General features: G+C 45.6%; 2 protein-coding genes across 2 annotated transcripts; one reads left to right on the forward strand and one right to left on the reverse strand.

Moving 5' to 3' along the window:
• The first annotated feature begins 986 nt into the window (after positions 1-986).
• Positions 987-1,594, forward strand: LOC118834987 (60S ribosomal protein L18a-like). The gene has a single exon (XM_036742413.1). It carries the CDS (start codon positions 1,002-1,004, stop codon positions 1,530-1,532), a length of 531 nt encoding a protein of 176 aa, XP_036598308.1. The 5' UTR covers positions 987-1,001; the 3' UTR covers positions 1,533-1,594.
• Positions 1,595-4,336: 2,742 nt separating this feature from the next.
• LOC118834986 (zinc finger protein 260-like) lies at positions 4,337-10,495 on the reverse strand. Its single transcript, XM_036742412.1, has 4 exons — positions 10,411-10,495; positions 5,748-6,625; positions 5,008-5,669; positions 4,337-4,840 (listed from the first exon to the last, which is right to left on the reverse strand). The coding sequence occupies exons 1-4, from the start codon at positions 10,481-10,483 to the stop codon at positions 4,435-4,437; spliced, it is 2,019 nt and encodes a 672-aa protein (XP_036598307.1). The 5' UTR covers positions 10,484-10,495; the 3' UTR covers positions 4,337-4,434.
• Positions 10,496-18,592: the final 8,097 nt, after the last annotated feature.

Below are 18,592 nucleotides of genomic sequence, written 5' to 3' on the forward strand. Positions count from 1 at the left end.
GAGACTGAATCTGGGCGCGTTTTCGCGTCCTGGCCATATTCCCAACCAACTAACTTGACCCTTGAGTTTTTCAGTGGGGTATGACTGCTTGTAGATTACAGAGTTCTATGTTCTACGTTTGGGGGGGAGGTGCCAGCTCTGTCAGAGCCGCACTCCTCCTTCCCCAAGGACCCCCAGTCCAGACTGGGCTCAGATCTTCGGCAGGCTGTGCACCCCTGCTGTGATCCGCCACTTAATTCCCCCCACCAGGTGGGCCTGGAGCCGGAAGTAACAACAGCTGTAGCTGCCCCACCTCCGCTGCCCCCGGGGCTGGAAGCCGAACCGCGAACTCCTTCCACTCCCGCAGCTTTTCCCACTAACCTTCTCCGCAGTCTTTGGTGTTTGTGGGTCGAGGGGTCTGGTAACTGCTCACGTATTCAGGGCGCTAGGGCCCCCTCCGCCCGGCTTCCGGTCTGGATCTTCCACGCCGCTCAGGCTGGGCTCTGCTCCACTCCGTTCCCAGCTCCCAGCTCCGTGTGGAATAGAGCTCACCCAGAGACCATCCGGGCTGTCCTGGGCTGGAGCCCTGCTTCCCTCTGCTGTTCTGTGGGTTCTGCCGTTCTAGAATTGGTTCAGAGCCATTTTTATAGGTTTTTGGAGGGACTCGGGTACGGAGCTCACTCTAGTCCGTGCTTACCAGCCGCCATCTTGGCTCCGCCCCCCCCTCTTCCTTTTTCTACCCCCCTTCCTTCCTCTGCCTCCATCTTTCCTTTCTCCATCCCCTCTTCTTGCTCTTCTACCTTTCCTTCCTTCCTTCTTTTGTCCCTCCCTTCCTCTGTCACAAGGAGTTATACCATTACATGTGGGAGTTCTGTCCAAAGGAGTATAAATTTTGATCTCTTAAATCTCCAAAGATCTTGAATTTTGGAAACTGGATTTTTTTTCTTTCCTTCTAATTTATTCTGTCATTAAAAAAAAACTGGGACCTTTTGCGGGTTGGCGGGGAGTGAGGCGGCAGCACTATGAAGGCCTCGGGCACCCTGAGAGAGTATAAGGTAGTTGGACGCTGCCTGCCTACTCCCAAGAGTCCAGTGCCGCCTCTTTATCGGATGCGGATCTTTGCTCCTAACCATGTTGTAGCAAAGTCCCGATTCTGGTACTTCGTTTCTCAGCTGAAAAAGATGAAGAAGTCTTCTGGAGAAATTGTATACTGTGGACAGGTCTTTGAAAAGTCCCCTCTTAGAGTGAAAAATTTTGGCATCTGGCTGCGCTACGATTCCAGGAGTGGGACCCACAACATGTACAGGGAGTACAGGGACCTGACCACCGCTGGTGCTGTCACTCAGTGCTACCGAGATATGGGAGCCCGTCACCGTGCCCGGGCTCACTCTATCCAGATCATGAAAGTGGAAGAAATTCCTGCCAGCAAGTGCCGCCGGCCCGCAGTCAAGCAGTTTCACGATTCCAAAATCAAGTTCCCTCTGCCCCACAGAGTGCTACGGCGCCAGCACAAACCACGCGTTACTACCAAGATACCCAACACCTTCTTCTAAGTACAGAGACAAGGAGGCACCTGTTTTATTTGACCCGTTTAAATAAATTTCTCAATTGGAAAAAAAAAAACTGGGACAATTAATGGTCATCTCACGTAGTCTTCATTTATGATTTCTTGAAAAATAGCTCTGAAAAACCAGGCTTTGTTAAAGTCCATTGGGATCCAAATGGAGCTACTTGACTATCCCTTTAAACCCAAATCACTGGCTCTCTGACTGGCCAACAACAGGTCCCAGCCCAAGCCTCACTTATTCCTTTTTTGGGTTTTGACAGTTCAGAGGGAGTGAAAATAGTGTCAACCTTTAAAAAAGACTTTGTTCTAAGAAGGACAAACCAAAGCAGATTGCGTGTGCACGGTTATTTCTATCAAAGCTGGTGGATCACACATATGGAGATGCACATGGGAGATCATCGCAAAAATGAGCCAAAAAAGGACAGAGAGTGGGGACCTGAGGTCTTCAGAACAATTCCCTCTCCTCCCTCACTCCCTCCCTTCCTGGCCCAGGATGCCTGTGTCAGCTAAAATCTCAGTCTTCAGAGGTTGGAACCATAATAAGAGGAAGGAATTTCTTGATAGGCTGGATTGTAAATACAGTAATTGTCAGAGTGTCAATTGAAATTAGAGCTCCAGGATGTCTGTGTCTTTTCCCTCATTAACATCACATGATATAACAAACCTGACATGACATAACTAACATAACATAAATAATACAACATAACACAACACAACATAACATATATGAGGAAAGATAGATGCCCTCACTCAAAACAGTGTCTGCTCCCAGGACCCTGGTCCTTGGCTGGCATAAACAGAAGAATGCTCCTGCTCAGCCTCATCTGGCCTTGTAGTTGGTGACACAGGAAGGGGCATTTTGGGCTCACTCATAGAACAAAGCAAAGCATGTCTGTTATGTCAGAGCACCCAAAGCATTATAGTAGGTTAAACTCAGAGTGGGCCACCATGCCTCTCCTGACTGGCCAATCTAGGTTTTAGGCTTTTCTAAGGGGAGGGGGGATTCAAGGTTTGGGGAGGCCCCTGGCTGCTTCACAATAGTAATTGTTTCTGTTCTAGTCAGAAGGCCTGAGGGTCTTCCCTTCAAGACTGATTCTTTTGAGAAGTCAAATCTTTAGCCTCATTTCTTACCTGTCCTTTAGACTCTGCATGGGTATTGCCTCAAACAGCCCTCAAGAGACCTTAGCTTACAAAGCCCAAGGTCTCCCACTGCCTTCAGGGCCATCGCCAGTGGTCCTGATCTATGTCTTGCCACTGGACTCTGAAAGACTCTGGGAGAAAGCGTGAAGCTGATGACTTTGTACAGTTCTGCTCCACTCAAATTTAATTCACTTGCAAATCAAGACATCAGCCTCCTCATGTTACTAGTCCTTTTAGAGGAAGAAGAATGAACAATGGAGACCCAAGAGGCAGAAGGGGATTGGGATCCCAGGTGGGGTGAGACCAGTCATAGCCTCAATGACCTGAGAGTCAGAGCTCTCCCTCCAAATGGTCTTTTGCCCACCTTGAATTCCCTTTCCCTAAGTCACACATACATTATCTACACAACAGACTGACTTCTTGATCTAGGAGGCAAGCTAGGGAAGGTTGAGGAGGGAGAGGGCTCTTGAATGGAGCCACCAGGGCATAATCAGGGGAAGCCTGAGAGTACGAGGCAAAATTCAGTCTTGGTTTCAGCCCCCTGGCATGGGACCTGAGGCAGGGGAGCAGGAGGCCTGGGGAAGGGGAGCAGGGGTGGGGTCTAGAAGGCAAGACAATCTAACATAGCTCATGCGGGGAGGTTAGAGACACTGGAGTGACAGGGCTCCAGGGGGACCCTGAAGCAGGATGACACATAGTTCTTCTGCACTTTATCTGACAATTGCCTCCTTTTCTGTGCAACCTGGAAGGTCAGCATGAATTATTTTCCTTATCTCATCTTTCTGTTATATTCAGACAAAATTTCATCTTCACCTGTGACTTCCATGTTCTAGAGTAAGGCACGTTCCACTAATCACATTCATGAGGTTTCTTTTCATTATAAATCCTCTGATGAGAGGATAAGAGATGATCTCTCATTGCAAACCTTCCCATAGGGAGTTCATAGATGGCTTGTATCCCAAATGAATTTTTTGCTATGAATCTTTGTACTCCATTTTAATGCCTTTCCTCATTCAGGTCAGTTAGAAGACTCCTACGTCTCACATGAATTCTCTGAAGGTACACAAGCATTGACTCTAGTCTGAAGTTCATAAGGTTTCTCTCCAGTGTGGATGCTCTGATGCCAGTTAAGATGGTTCCTCTGTTTAAAAGCCTTTCTGCATTGGGTACATTCATAAGGTTTCTCTTCATTGTAGACTCTTTTATGTCCAGTCAAAGAGGGCTTTTGTGTAAAAGCCTTTCTATATTGGGTATATTTATAAGGTTTCTCTCCAGCATGGATGTTCTGATGTCGGTTAAGATGGTACCTGTTTAAAAACCTTTCCACACTGGCTACACTCATAAGGTTTCTCTCCAGTGAGGATTCTTGGATGTACAGTAAGAGAGACCTTCCTTGTAAAAGTCTTTCCACACTGAGTACATTCAAAAGGTTTCTCACCAGTGTGGGGTCTCTGATGAGCAACAACAAACACCAACTCTCTGTGTAAAACCATCTCCACATTGATTACATTTGTAAGGTTTCTCTCCAGTGTGGATCCTCCCATGATTCACAAGACAATTCTTAAATGCAAAAGGCTTTCCACATTGATTACATATATAAGGCGTCTCTCCAGTGTGGATTGCTCTATGTTTAACAAGACTGCGCTTATATGTAAAAGTCTTTCTGCATTGACTACATTCTTACGGTTTCTCTCCAGTGTGAATTCTTTCATGTTTACCTAGTCACATTTCCATGTAAAACTCTTTCCTCATGGATTACATTCATAAGGTTTCTCTCCAGTGTGGATTCTCTGATGTGTAATAAGACTGTCCCTGCATTGAAAAGCTTTTCCACATTGATTACATTCATAAGGTTTCTCTCCAGTGTGGATTCTTCTACGTTTAACAAGAATAATTTTCCATGTAAAAGTCTTTCCACATTGATTACATTCATAACGGTTCTCTCCAGTGTGGATTCTACTATGCATAACTAGACTAATTTTCCATGTAAAAGTCTTTCCACATGGATTACATTCATAAGGTTTCTTTCCAGTGTGGATTCCTCTATGTTTAACAAGACTCCGCTTATCAGTAAAAGTCTTTCCACATTGATTACATTCATAAGGTTTCTCTCCAGTGTGTGTTCTCTGATGTTCACCAAGAGACTTCCTATGTCTGAAAGCCTTTCCACATTGATTACATTCATAAGGGTTCTCCCGGTGTGGATTCTACTATGCATAACAAGACTAATTTTCCATGTGAAAGTCTTTTCACATTGATTACATTCATAAGGTTTCTCTCCAGTGTGGATTCTCTGATGGGTAATAAGACTGTCCCTGAACTGAAAAGCTTTTCCACATTGATTACAGTCATAAGGTTTCCCTCCAGCGTGGATTCTTCTATGTTTAACAAGACTCCATTTATTAGTAAAAGTCTTTCCACATTGATTACATTCATAAGGTTTCTCTCCAGTGTGGATTCTTTCATGTATAACAAGACTAACTTTCTGTGCAAAAGCCTTTTCACATTGCTTACATTCATAAGGTTTCTCTCCAGTGTGGATTCTTTCATGCATAACAAGACCATATTTGCATATAAAAGTTTTTCCACATTGCTTACATTCATAAGGTTTCTCTCCAGTGTGCATCTTCTGATGTTCACCAAGAGACTTCTTATGTCTGAAAGCCTTTCCACATTGATTACATTCATAAGGGTTCTCTCCAGTGTGGATTCTACTATGCATAACAAGACTAATTTTCCATGTAAAAGTCTTTCCACATTGATTACATTCATAAGGTTTCTCTCCAGTGTGGATTCTTCTATGTTTAACAAGACTCTGCATACCAGTAAAAGCCTTTCCACATTGATTACATTCATAAGGTTTCTCTCCAGTGTGGATTCTTTCATGTATAACAAGACTGACTTTCTGTGCAAAAGCCTTTTCACATTGCTTACATTCATGAGGTTTCTCTCCAGTGTGAATCTTCCGATGTTCACCAACAGCCTTCCTACATCTGAAACTCTTTCCACATTGATAACATTCATAAGGGTTCTCTCTAGTGTGGATTCTACTATGCATAACAAGACTGACTTTCTGTGCAAAAGCCTTTTCACATTGCTTACATTCATAAGGTTTCTCTCCAGTGTGGATTCTTTCATGTATAACAAGACCATATTTGCATATAAAAGTCTTTCCACATTGCTTACATTCATAAGGTTTCTCTCCAGTGTGGATTCTTCTATGTCTACCCAGATTCCGCTTATCATTAAAAGTCTTTCCACATTGATTACATTCATAAGGTTTCTCTCCAGTGTGTGTTCTCTGATGTGTCATAAGAGAAGCCTTCACTCTAAAAGTCTTTTCACATTGATTACATTCATAAGGTTTTTCTCCAGTGTGGATTCTACTATGTATAACAAGACTGCCCTTTTCTCTAAAAGTCTTTCCACATTGATTACATTCATAAGGTTTCTCTGCCGTGTGTGTTCTCTGATGTGCAATAAGACATCCCTTCTCTCTAAAAGCCTTCTCACATTGATTACATTCATAAGGTTTCTCTCCAGTGTGGATTCTTTCATGGTTAACAAGACCAATTTTCCGTGCATAAGCCTTTCCACATTGATTACATTCATAAGGTTTCTCTACAGTGTGTGTTCTCTGAGGTGCAATAAGACATCCCTTCTCTCTAAAAGCCTTCTCACATTGATTATGTTCATAAAGTTTTTCTCCATGGAGGACTCTTCTATGCATAACAAGACTGTTCTTACATGTAAAAGTCTGTCCACATTGATTACAGTCATATAGTTTCTCTCCAGTTTGGATACTCCCAGGCATTTTGCAGACTTCTCTCCAATTGAAGGCAAAGAGACCATCACTCATGAATCTTTGCTTGGGAGTTTCTGCCACAGAAAGGCTTAGCTCTGTAGCAGCTTCCTTCATTTCCATGCTCATCTCTCCATCTGAAAGAAAAAAAAACCAAACCAACACTAAAACAAATAGACAACATACTTACAAACATACATATTTATATCCCCTTTGGTCTACAGGCAGAACAAAATCTCAGTTACTTTCTATTTCCCAGGTAAAGACAAACATCTCAAAAGGGAAGAAACAGTCATTTTAAAATGCCCTTAGCTCACATCCCAAAGATGACTGATTTTCCAAAGAGTTTCATACATGAATTGACAGTGGATCTCACAAAAACCTTGTCACACAGGCAGGGCCATCATTCTCATCACATTCACAACTCAGATCCTGTAACCAGAATGGCCTTTGTTTTCTTTGAGTGACTCAATTTATCTCAGTGAGCTTTACTAGGTGCTAAGCCCCAGGCCCAAACCCCATTAGTTGTTAATGTAATCCATGTGGATGTGAATATCCCAGGGTCCTAAGGGGAGAGGCCAACTCAAGAACCAATCACCAGAGCCTGAGCTCTGGTGATTCAGATGATGTTTGATGATGTCTGAAGCCCTATAACAAGGGAAGACAGAGCCATTTCTGTGGGGCTCTGGAGATGGTGTTGGTGAGGAGACTCTGGGCAGCTGTAGCTAGGGAGCCCTCCAGCTTGTAAACCCAGATGTTGAGATTTTGTTGAACTCTGGTAACTATGTGTTGGGATTGAATCAGACAGTCTGTTGATGTTTGTAATTTGTTTGCATTTTGTTTTGAAGTTCAGGGTTCTGGTTTTTTCCCCTGAACTAACTGAATGATATTTGAATGCTGAATTAAAAGTAAGTTCGTCAACCCCTTCACCTTGCTTTCCTTAATTAAGCAGATCAGAAGAACCTGTGCTGGTGGCAGCTTTCTGGGTGCTGGCTGTGGGTGAATCTTATTCCTTCACAGAAGCTGCTAGCCAGATTGTCGAAACATATGGCGTAGTCGGCAGGATCTGACTTTAACACGGAAGCATGGCATGTTGGGGTACTGGGTTGGTTGAATGTTTCCCAGTTTTTGGATTGCTCTTTGTACTTGGAGTGGCTATGGTTCTGTGCAGCCTCAGAAGCAACAAAGTCCTGAAGGAAAACAGGCCAATGGAAGTCCTGGGCGTGGTTTCCCAGGGGCCCAGAGCATTCATTCTTCCCAGGGCTTAAGCTGATAAGCCTGGCCCTGGAGGACTGTACTGAAAGGGTGAATGTCTTGACATTATATTATATGTGGAGTTTTGAAACAGGAGTGGAGAATGGCCTTGGAGACTTGGAGAATGGCCTTCCTACAGATTTGGCAGGAGGGGCTGGTGAGGAGAAAGAAGAAGCAGAAAGAGGCTGCCAAAATATTGATCCAAGAGACTGCCTGCATGAGAACTTTGGAAAGGTGAGAGCAGTGAGCTGCTTTCCAGCTGACTTTGGTGAGGTGAGCACAAAGATGGGGAACCACCTACATTGAGATTTCAGAAGAAGCCAGGTGAGGCCAGCTGGAGTTGGAACCCAGAAGCTTGAAGTCCAGCCCTGGGGCAAGATGGAAACTTTGCAGCAAGGCACTGAGTCTGCCTTTTTGGTCCCTTCAGCTTGGGCTGCTTGGGATCCAGGAGGGAGGCATGGATTTGTTTTTGTTGGGGTGGGGGAAGTGCCTTGGACCACCAGGGACCCCACTGTTGGCTTTATTGCCCAGCGGACCCTCGGGACTTGGAACCGGGGACTGGAACTTAATGGGGAGAACAGACCCTAAAAGAACTTTGTTTGGACTCTTTCTTTGAAATTGGGACTTTGGGTGCCACGTGGAAGCCTGCAATGGCAGTTTGGGGAGGAGAAATCCCCAAGAGAACTCTATTTGTCTGTCTGTTTGCTTTAGGACTTTACTAACTAAAGCATGCCAGTGCCTCAGGGTACTGGGAAAAAGCCTGCGATGGCTTCAGAAATGAAATGTCATGCCCTCCACATCAACTCCAACACACTGTGTTGCTAAGCAAAATGGGCTCCTTAGCCCTTAGTGCCCTTGAAGAGTTTGGCTTTTGTTTGCTTTGAGTAATTCAGTGTATTTCATTAGCCTTACTAGGTGCTAAGCCCCAGGCCCAAACCCATATTAGGTGTGGGACCTATCTAGGTGTGCATTGCTGACTGAGGTGGGGTCCAATGTGGGGCTGGCTAAGGGGAGGTGCTAACTCCAGAGCCATGCCCTATTAGGTGTTAATCTAATCTATGTGGATTTGAACCTCCCAGGGTCTTAAGGCGAGGGGCTAACTCAAGAACCAATCACCAGAGCCTAAGCTCTGCTCATTCACATCACACTTGATGACGTCTAAAGCCCTATAAGAAGGGAGGACAGAGCCATTTGTGCAGGGCTCCCAAGATGGTGTTGATGAGGAGACTCCAGGCAGCTGTAGCTAAAGAGCCCTCCAGCTTGTAAACCTGGATGCTGAGACTTTGTTGGACTCTGGTAAGGATGTATTGGGATTTGAAGGAGACAAAGTCTGTCTGTTGATGTTTGTAACTTGTTTGTATTTTGTTCTGAAGTTCAGGGTACTGGATTTTTCCTCTGAACTAAGTGAATGATATTTGTATGCTGAATTAAAGTAAGCTTGTGAACCCCTTCACCTTCCTTTCCTTAGTTAAGCAGATCAGAAGAACCTGTGCTGTTGGCAGCTTTCTGGGTGCTGGCTGTGGGTGGATCTTACACCCTCACAGAAGTTGCTAGCCGGATTGTTAAAACACACACACACACATGCCTGATGCCCTTGTTCAATCTCTGTAGAGTCCTCTTGATTGCACCTTTGTGACATCATTCCATAGACCCCTTTCTATCTCCATATTGTCATGACCTTGGTTCAGACCCCTGTCACTCCATTCCTCAGAGAGTGTCACAGCCTGCTTGTTGGTCCAGCTGCCTCAATTCTTCCCTCAGTCCAGTCTAATCCTCCATCCAGTTATCAAGTTCATCTTCCACCAGCCCTTACCTGACCACGTCATGATGTATTCAACAGCCTCCAGTGGCTCCCCAGCAAAATATGAAATATAAAACCCTGCCTAGGGCTGTGAAAGCACTTCATTTCCTAATCCTCACCTACATTTCCAGTCTTCTTTCTCCCACCCTCCCTTCCTCGATATATGTTATAACCCATTTGTTTGGGCCTCCTTCCTGTTCTTGGGACAGGTGATTCCCCCTTCAGACGTTGTGGGGTTTTCTTGCCATCCCTATTGCCTAGAATGTTCTTGCTGGCTTCGCTGACCCCAGCTAGAGCCCAATTCCCCCCATAAGCCTTTCCCTTAAACTCAGGGTCCTCCTCCCTTGACTAGCTCCAATTGCTCCTGTCCATAGTGGGTTTCTACACAGTTGTCGGCATGCTCTCTGCCCCACCAGACTGTAAGCTCCATGGGAGCAGGGGACATTTCTTGCATTGATTTATGTGCTCAGTCCTTCGTACAGGGTCTGGAACTGAGCAGGCACTTAGAATTTGGTTGACTTGAAGAAGGGATAGGAAAGAACTCACATGGGAGAGCCTAATCCCCTTTACTATTCTCAGGAGGATTCCATGCCCCCAAATTCCAAACAATGACTTTTTTTTTGGATCATATATTTATCCCTGGAAGGAAGGTGAAAGGTCATGGAATCCAAACCCCTCTTATTACTGTTGGAGAAACTGAGACTCAGTGGTTCAGTGACTGACCCATGAAGCTGCTGCTGAGAAATATCTAAAAAAGAATTCCAAGTCAGGCCTTCCTACCCCGAGATCTAGCACTTGCCTCACCACAAGAACAAAGAGTGGCCTCTTATAATCCCACCTCTCATATATCTGCCTTCACTCACTCACCTGGACAGCAGCTCCTCAGGCTTTCTTGCTCCAGCATCCATGGGCCTTCCGTTTGCTCAAAGGAAGAGATCATGTCTTCTCTGGGAACTGGCAGCCCTGGGCATGGGGAGTCAGATAGAGATGAGCATGGAGACAAACTTGTCCTTTAGTTCTCTTTAGGGAAATGTGTTCAGACCCACAGCTGCTCCACTGTGAGATTTACACACATGAGCCTGTTCTCACCCATTAGTGACTACAATGCAGGTAACCCAAAGCAGGGTGTGCCCCATTATCCTTTGGTACAACCTGCTGTGATAAAGAGCCAAACCTCTGCCCCCCATCCTGTCGAGTCCCATTCTCATAGAAACTCCTAAATCCAACGCAGGCTACAAAGGCTTATTATGCAAGACAAGCCTCAAGCGCCAGAAGGAGAATCCTTGACTACCCACCTTCTGCACTGTACCCCTCCCCTGTTCCTCACTCCCTGAAACCTGTAGAAGCCTTGTGTACTGCTCATTTGGGACATCTTTGCCTCTTCAGGTGAGAGTCTCCTGTTGGCAAACTCAAGAAACCCTAGTTGGTCCAAATTCTATTTCTAGGCCAGTCTCTTATTCCTGGCAATGCCAGGGTCATGTAAACAAGGACCCCAGGGTGGTTCCCAGGCCTCCTGGAGGGTAGTCTGATACCATTTCTTTTGTGAGCTTTGGGGAGAAGTGAGGGAGAAGATCAGGGAACCAGGTTGGAGTCATAAAATCTATTCTTGGTGCACCTTCTTCATAGAAGGATGGACTCATTGCACACTTTCCATTCTCTAGAAATTAGAGGCAGCTGATGGTGCTGTGGAGACAGCCCTGGGCCTAGAGTGAGGCATGCCAGGGTCTGAATCCAGCCTCAGACACTTACTTAGCTGTGTGCCACAGGACAAGTCACATAAACTCCATGTGCCTCAGTTTCCACAACTGTCTAATGGAGAGAATAGTATCACCCAATTGTGAGGATAAAGTGACATAATAGTGTAAAGAAAGCCCCAGGCCCAGCACTTGACAAATACTAAGTGAGAATAAATGCTTCTTCCCTTCCCTTCCTTTCCCACCATCTGTGCTGGAATTTCAGGGCAATAGGAAGGAAGATTAAGGACAAACTCACTACACGAGGGACAAGTAGAAATTGGGAGCTAAGAAATGATGCTGTTAAAAAGAAGAATATTCCAGATCCCAGACCCATCCCAGAGAGGACAGGCTTGTAAGGAAAAGCCTCCTGAGCAGCTTTCAGAGACTTGGCAGACACAATTCATGGCCAGGAGGGGGTTAGGCCAAATGACCCCTGACATTAGTTCTAGGTCTGAGATTCTTCCACAGTAATTTGAAGCAGGCTAGAGGAGGTAAGAGACAGCTTCAGGAGCAACAAGGAAACCCTCAGGTTCCTGTCACACAATGCACAGACTTTCTATAGGAAACTCCAGGCAGCAGGACAGGAGAGCAATGCTTTTCTCTCTCTAATCAGTGCTCCTAACCCTGCACACCTGGGGATGAAGATATTCCTTTGACTGCAGACTCAGCATTACTAGAGGACGTGTCCTAACCCAGTGAGAGCAGGTTCCGGGCATTCTTCAGCATGACTCCCTTGTAAAACTCCTTCTGAGGATGGTCCAAGAGGCCCCACTCCTCCTGGGTGAAGTCTACAGCCATGTCCTTGAATGTCACCAACCCCTAAATCATTAAAAGTCATAGAATGTAGAGCTGAATGACACTTCACATTTAAATAATCCAACCCTCATTAAATTTACAGAACAAAACTGAAGTCCAGGGAAGCGATTTGGTGAAAAGTCAGACCCTTTATGAGAATCAGAGTCAACTTCTAAAACCACAGTCATCAAGAGCCCAACTGAGCTTTGAGAAATGCATTTTCCATGATAAGTTGGAATAAAACCGAGGAGTATTTTCTTCTGAAATGCATCTTCCTGTGGAATCAGGGAGAGAGTTTGTGTTTGATCAATGAATAAGGTGGATGTGTGGGGGAACATGAGAGAAGTGATGGGTAATATCTTCCTCATCAGAACTGACATAACTGATTTATGATTTTTTAAAACATTACTTTTTTAATCTCTTATATGCATATCCATGGTAAACTATAGAATTTATTTCATTTCACGTTGAATGGAGATGTAGAAAGATTTACTTAAATCCAAATGACACAGAGACCAAAGCAGAGAACTTGTGGATCAGAGAAAGGGAAACCCCAGACCAAATTAAAATATTATATGTATATACATATGACTATCAACACACATGCACATGAATGTATGACAACATTTTATATAACAAATAAACCTCATATGAACAAAATAATTTGCATTTTCTCTCTTCCACAAGAATGTGAGCGCCTTAGCGTTAGAAACTGGATTTTTCCCTTTTCTTTTAAAAAATTTTTTTTTAATTCAGGGAACAAAGAAGCATTTCTGTAAGAGTACAATAAAAAAGATGATTGCTCACGAAACTGCAAATCTCCCATGTATGACGTGGTATTCCTTGAAATGTACAGAAATTATCATGGAAAATTCTTTTCTTTCTCTCTGCCCTTACCCCAACCCTACGGATGGCTACAATGTGTATGCACACACACACACATATATAATTTACATGTCTCTGTGTATATGCACACACACAAACATATATACATGGAACATTATGCCATACATACCACTGTTTCTCAGTCCTTTCTCTGGATACAGATAGTATCACTCTTTACACCCTCTTTATTTTTCATTTGTGTCCTTAGAATAGTCAAAATGACTCGTGCTCAAACTCTTCTGAACACAATATTGCTGTCACTGTATACAATGTTCCCTTGGTTCTGCTCACGGCTCTTAGACACTTTGTGCAAGTCTTTCCAGGCCGTTCTAACACCACTGAACTCATCCTTTCTTACAGCACAGTAGCATTCCATCACAACCACACACCACAACCCATTCAGCTTTTCCACTAATGATGGGGATCCCTGCACTTTCCAGGTCTTTGTCACCACCAAGCAAGTTTCTGTCAACATCTCAATCACATTCAAAGTCACAATTGCTGTCTGTGAATTTCTTTCCATCCCATTTTTACTCATGATTTTCTTTTCTGCCCTCTCTTTTTACCCTATTGCCTTTACATTATCTTCTCCCCCCCTTCCTACCCCCCAATTCACCCAAACCTCCAAGAGTCACCCATTTCCTTCCCCCCAATTTCAGCCCACAAGGTTTCCAAAAGTCCCCCACCTCTCCCTGACCCTCCTAAATCCCAGTCCACACACCCCTCTGAAATGTCCCTCCCCCATCCTGTTCCCCAATTTTCTCACCTCTCTACATGTTCAGAAGACTTCCACACCCTGTGACATGTACATGAAGCTTCCTTTTCAACCCAGATGAGAGTATGGTTCCAACCTTAGCAGCCCTCCACCCCTACTTGCTTCCTCTCTCAAAGAAGACCAAAACATACAGACAGAAGAAGTTAAGAAAGTCAAAGAGCCTGCAACAGAAACCTCCAAGAAAAACATGAACTGGTCCCAGGCCATGGAAGAGCTCAAAAAGGATTTGGAAAAGCAAGTTAGGGAAGTAGAGGAAAAATTGGGAAGAGAAATGAGAAGGATGTGAGAAAACCATGAAAAACAAGTCAATGACTTGCTAAAGGAGACCCAAAAAAATACTGAAAAATACACTGAAGAAAAGAACACCTTAAAAAACAGACTAACTCAAATGGCAAAAGAGCTCCAAAAAGCCAATGAGGAGAAGAATGCCTTGAAAGGCAGAATTAGCCAAATGGAAAAGGAGGTCCAAAAGACCACTGAAGAAAATACTACTTTAAAAATTAGACTGGAGCAAGTGGAAGCTAGTGATCCCAAAGCCCCCTGTGCCACTTGGGTCTCCATTAGAAGGATGGGGAAGGGAGGCAGACAGAAGAGAAGGAGGGAAGTAGTCTTCCTGTTCAGACCATCTTCATTTCCAAGCGTGACACCCCTTCTGTGGGTTGGAGTATCACTTTCAGGTACTCTGGTGCTAGTTTAATCCTGCCAGTCTTTCTACTAAGGAGGAGGAGAGAAGGAGGAAGGGAGGAGGGGAGGAGGTGGAGACACTGGACAGGAGGAGCTCTCAGAGATGGGCAGCCTGGTGGGTGGTGGCCCAAGTGGAGTTTGGGAGGAGGTCTGGGTGGAGATTGGAGGCCTGGGAGGAGTTTAGGGCTGAGGAGGCAATCCTAGCACTGGAGAAGGCTTTCCACTTTTTGGAGGGCAAGGGAGGCAGTCCGGGTCTAGCCCCGGGAGTAATTGGAGGAAAGAGCCCCGCCCTCCTGGGGGCCTCAGAGGCTGGACAGGGCGGTGCTATTGGGAAAAGGAAGACCTTCGAAGAGTGGGCAGGACAAGAAGCAGGAAGTCTTTGAGCCCAAACTGCTCTGCTTTCCCTGGACTTCAAATCTCTTTTCTTCCTCCCCGGGATCCCAGATCTCTCTGCCTTCCCTGGACTTCAGATTTCTTTTCTTTCTTCCCTGAGATCTGAGATCGCTCCGCCGGCTGGACGCCGGCTGTGTGCTTGCAGGTCCCAGGTAAGTCTGAGCCAGAGCGCGCCACCCCGCCCCCGATTTCCTGGCTGCCCGGGCGATTCGGTCTCCTTCTCCTCCTCTGACCACATGGTGAGTGTCCGCCAGGTCTGCCAGGAGCACACCTTCCTCCCCAGCCTGGCTGCCGAATGAGCTCCCTGTCCCTAGATCTTTTCCACACGCCCCCATCACTCCCTAAATTCCTGGCTCACCTTCCCCAGATTTATCACTGGATAACACTTTTTCAGACTTTGCCCCTAGGGTTCCTGAACTCCTGATTTCAGCCTTCCTATCAGGCCCCACGTGGCCTGCCTCCCTGTCCCCTAATCTCTAACCTCCTGGTAAGAAATTGCCTTGTTTTGTCTTCAGATCCAGCTCCTTTGGAGATCCCAGAATCCTACCTTTCTACCTGCCTACCCACGCTTGGACACAGTTAGCAAAGCTCTCTCCTTGTCCCCCTTATCTGCACCTGGGGTTCTGGGGCTGATTCCCTGTCAGATCCCAGGCATGTGGCTCCCTGTCCCCACTTTCCCTTTAGGGATTCCAAGCCAAAGCTCTCCCAGAAGGTCCCAACAATCCTCCCCAGCCCCTAGTTAGACCTCAGGACACAATCATCCTGCTTCCCCAGGCTCAGAGTCCCCCTGCAGCCCTTCAGTTGCTCCAGTGTCCCTGATCTTCTTCCATAAACTTTGTGAGATTGTCTTGCCTCCCAGACCACACCCCTGCTCCCCTTCCTCAGGCCTCCTGCTCCCCTGCCTCAGGCCCCCTGCCAGGGGGCTTCATTCGAGACTGGATTTTGTCTCCCAGCCTCAGGCTTCCCCAGATCATTCCCTGGTGGCTCCATTCAAGAGCCCTCTCCCTCCTCAACCTTCTTTAGGTTCCCTGGTAGATCCAGGACTCAGTCTGTAGTCTATACAATGTGTATGTGAGTCAGGGAGAGGGGATGTAGGAAGGGCAGAGGACCACTTGGAGGGAGAGATCTGACTCAGGAGTCCTTGAGGCTCGGAATGGGGTCCCAAGCCCCCTCTGCCTCTTGGGTCTCTGTGGGAGAATGGGGGGAGGGGAGGGAAGAGAAGGGATAAGAAGGGGAGGAAGTAGTCTTACTGTTCTGACATTCTTCATTTCCAGCCTGACCCTCCCTGCTTCCTGCCTCCCTCTGTAGGGTGGAGTCTCTCGCCTGAGGGCAGGGCCAGGGCCTTTGTGACTCCTGTGGGGCCTCACCCTGTAAATCCCTGTAGGCCAGCCTGCTGCCTGGGAAGAGAAGAGCAAGACCTCTGCCCCTCTGGGATCCTTCTCCCTGCCCAGCTCAGTCTGCAGAGGACCAAGGCCTGGCCCCAGCAGGGAGCCTGGAGCCAGAGGGAATGGCCCCTGGGAACAGCAGCCCCCCTCCCCAGGTGAGTGCAGTCTGTGCACAGACATCAGCCAATGAGTCCATTGCCGTAGATATAGAGGATGGTCTGTGGAGCCCTAAGTGTGGTCCTCGTGGAGCATTTCTTTACAAAAACAGGCATGCAATTGATTCAGGCAGTAACAACAGTGCCCCCTCTCACCTTCAAAGGCCCCTCCCCCTCACCTACTCTTCTGTGCTCTTCTCTTTTTGAGACCACAGAGGTGACCTCCATCCTCATTCTCCTTGACCTCTCTCCAGCCTCTGACCCTGGTGATCACTCTTTCCTCCATGATACTCTCTTCTCCCTGGCCTTTTAGGACCCCACTCACTCCTGGTTTTCCTCTGACCTATCTGACTACTTGTCTCTCTTTTCTGGATCTTCCTGAGATCAAACCCTGTGACCATAGGTGTCCTTGGTCCCCTTCCCTTTTCCCTCTATAGTACTTTCCTTGGTGATTTCATCAGCTGCCATCCCTGTCATCACTATCTCTGTGCTGATGGTTCTCAAAGGGACCCTTCCTGCCTCAGTCTCTCTGCTGACCTGCAGTCTTGTATGTCTAATTTCCTAAGAGATATCTCAAACTGCGTGACCAATAGACGTCTGAAATTCAATGTATCATAAAGAGAGCTTGTGATTTTTACCCCAGACATTTACACACACACACACACACACACACCTATGCACATACGCACACAGAAACTGTCACACAACCACACACTCCTGTTTCCCTATTCCCGCATTTAAGTTGGAGGCCTATTCTGGGGCCCTTCCATTGGAATCCATATTCCTCCGTGACTTGTACAAAGTATGCATTAATACATTGCTTATTCTTACACCTGGTATTTGGGGACTGACTAGATGAATATACTAAAAGCATTACAATAATCATTACCCCTTATAAAATCCTAATGAACTGACTAATACTGTTTGAGTAGGGGTCCTCAGTGAATGGTTTCTCTCATATTCTCAAACCTGGCCAACCTCTCCTTTATATGGCCCATCAGTAGGCCTCTTACTCCTCCTCTTGACTCTTGTTCTACCAAGTTTCTATAATTCTCTCTGGGTGAATTTTCTGATGAAATAGCTCAAGCAAATCCCAGGTTAATTGAATATTGCTTTTATTTTTAACCAATGAAGGAACCTCCCCTCCCCCCACTCCATCATTCTTGTTCACTCGTGTTCAGGACTTTATAAACTGTTTGGGATTTTTCTTGACAAAGATACTGGAGTGGTTTGCCTTTTCCTTCTCCAGTTCCTTTTGCAAATGAGGAAAGTGAGGCAAGCAGGGTTCAGTGACTTGTCCAGGGTCACACAGCTGGTAATTTCTGGGGCCAGATTTGAACTTATGAAGATGGATCTTCCTGATGCGAAGCCCAGGGCTCTGTCCACTCTGCCACCTAGCTTGCCCTTCTCCATTATAGTTACTTTTATTTCTAGGTAATTAATTTTATAATTAAGGAATGTACATAGACAAATGAAAGCACTCAGTAAGGAAAGGCATGAGCTGTCTTGGCTATGACACATCATCTGTGGAGCACCCTGCAGCCCTCAGTGTAACAACACTGTCTGTTCCAGTGAATAGGTCTTTAGAATCCTCTTCCAGATCAGACTTTATTTATTTCAGCCATTCAGGAAACAAACTAGATCTCTTCTTTAACTTTGTTCTCTCTCAAGTGATCACATTAAATGCTTTCCCCCACAATGCCCTGCAACTCTCAGCTTCACACAGACTTTTCACAGAATTTTCTTTAGGACATAACACTTATTAACCAGAAATTATTAAGGAAAAGTGCCCTTTAAGTTCTAGAACAAGAGGGAAAGCAGAATAGAAAAACTTCTACTGTTCACCACCTGAAAGAGATGCCAAGAGGAAAACTTACATGAATGTCATAGCCAAGTTTCAAAACTCCCAGGGTAAGGAGAAAATCTTGTAAACAACAAGAAAAATAAAGCATTTCAATAAAGTGGAAATCTAGTTAGGATTTCCCACGAACTGACAGGTTCCACTCTCAAAGACTGAAGGCTTGGGGACATTAGATTTCAAAGAACAAAGGAGCTGTGGTTGCACCCAAGAATAACTTAGCCAGCAAAGTGGGTATGATCCTGAATGGGAAAAAAATGACTGTTTGATGAATTGAGAGACTGTCAGGTTTGGAACAAGAAGAGCAAAATTCATTGGAAAATTCGATATAAAATATCCAGAAGAAATATCTGGAAATCATTAAAGCCTGATCATTAGGCCCC

This window comes from Trichosurus vulpecula, chromosome 1, assembly GCF_011100635.1.
Source record: "Trichosurus vulpecula isolate mTriVul1 chromosome 1, mTriVul1.pri, whole genome shotgun sequence".
NCBI classification, from domain to species: Eukaryota; Metazoa; Chordata; class Mammalia; order Diprotodontia; family Phalangeridae; genus Trichosurus; species Trichosurus vulpecula.

Coding starts and splice junctions, on each gene's coding strand:
- LOC118834987 (XM_036742413.1), top strand. CDS start 1,002: ATGAAGGCCTCGGGCACCCTGAGAGAGTATAAGGTAGTTGGACGCTGC.
- LOC118834986 (XM_036742412.1), bottom strand. CDS start 10,483: ATGATCTCTTCCTTTGAGCAAACGGAAGGCCCATGGATGCTGGAGCAA. Junction 6,626..10,410: donor CCTGAGGAGCTGCTGTCCAG/GTGAGTGAGTGA, acceptor TTTTTCTTTCAG/ATGGAGAGATGAGCATGGAA. Junction 5,670..5,747: donor TTGCACAGAAAGTCAGTCTT/GTTATGCATAGT, acceptor AGATGTAGGAAG/GCTGTTGGTGAACATCGGAA.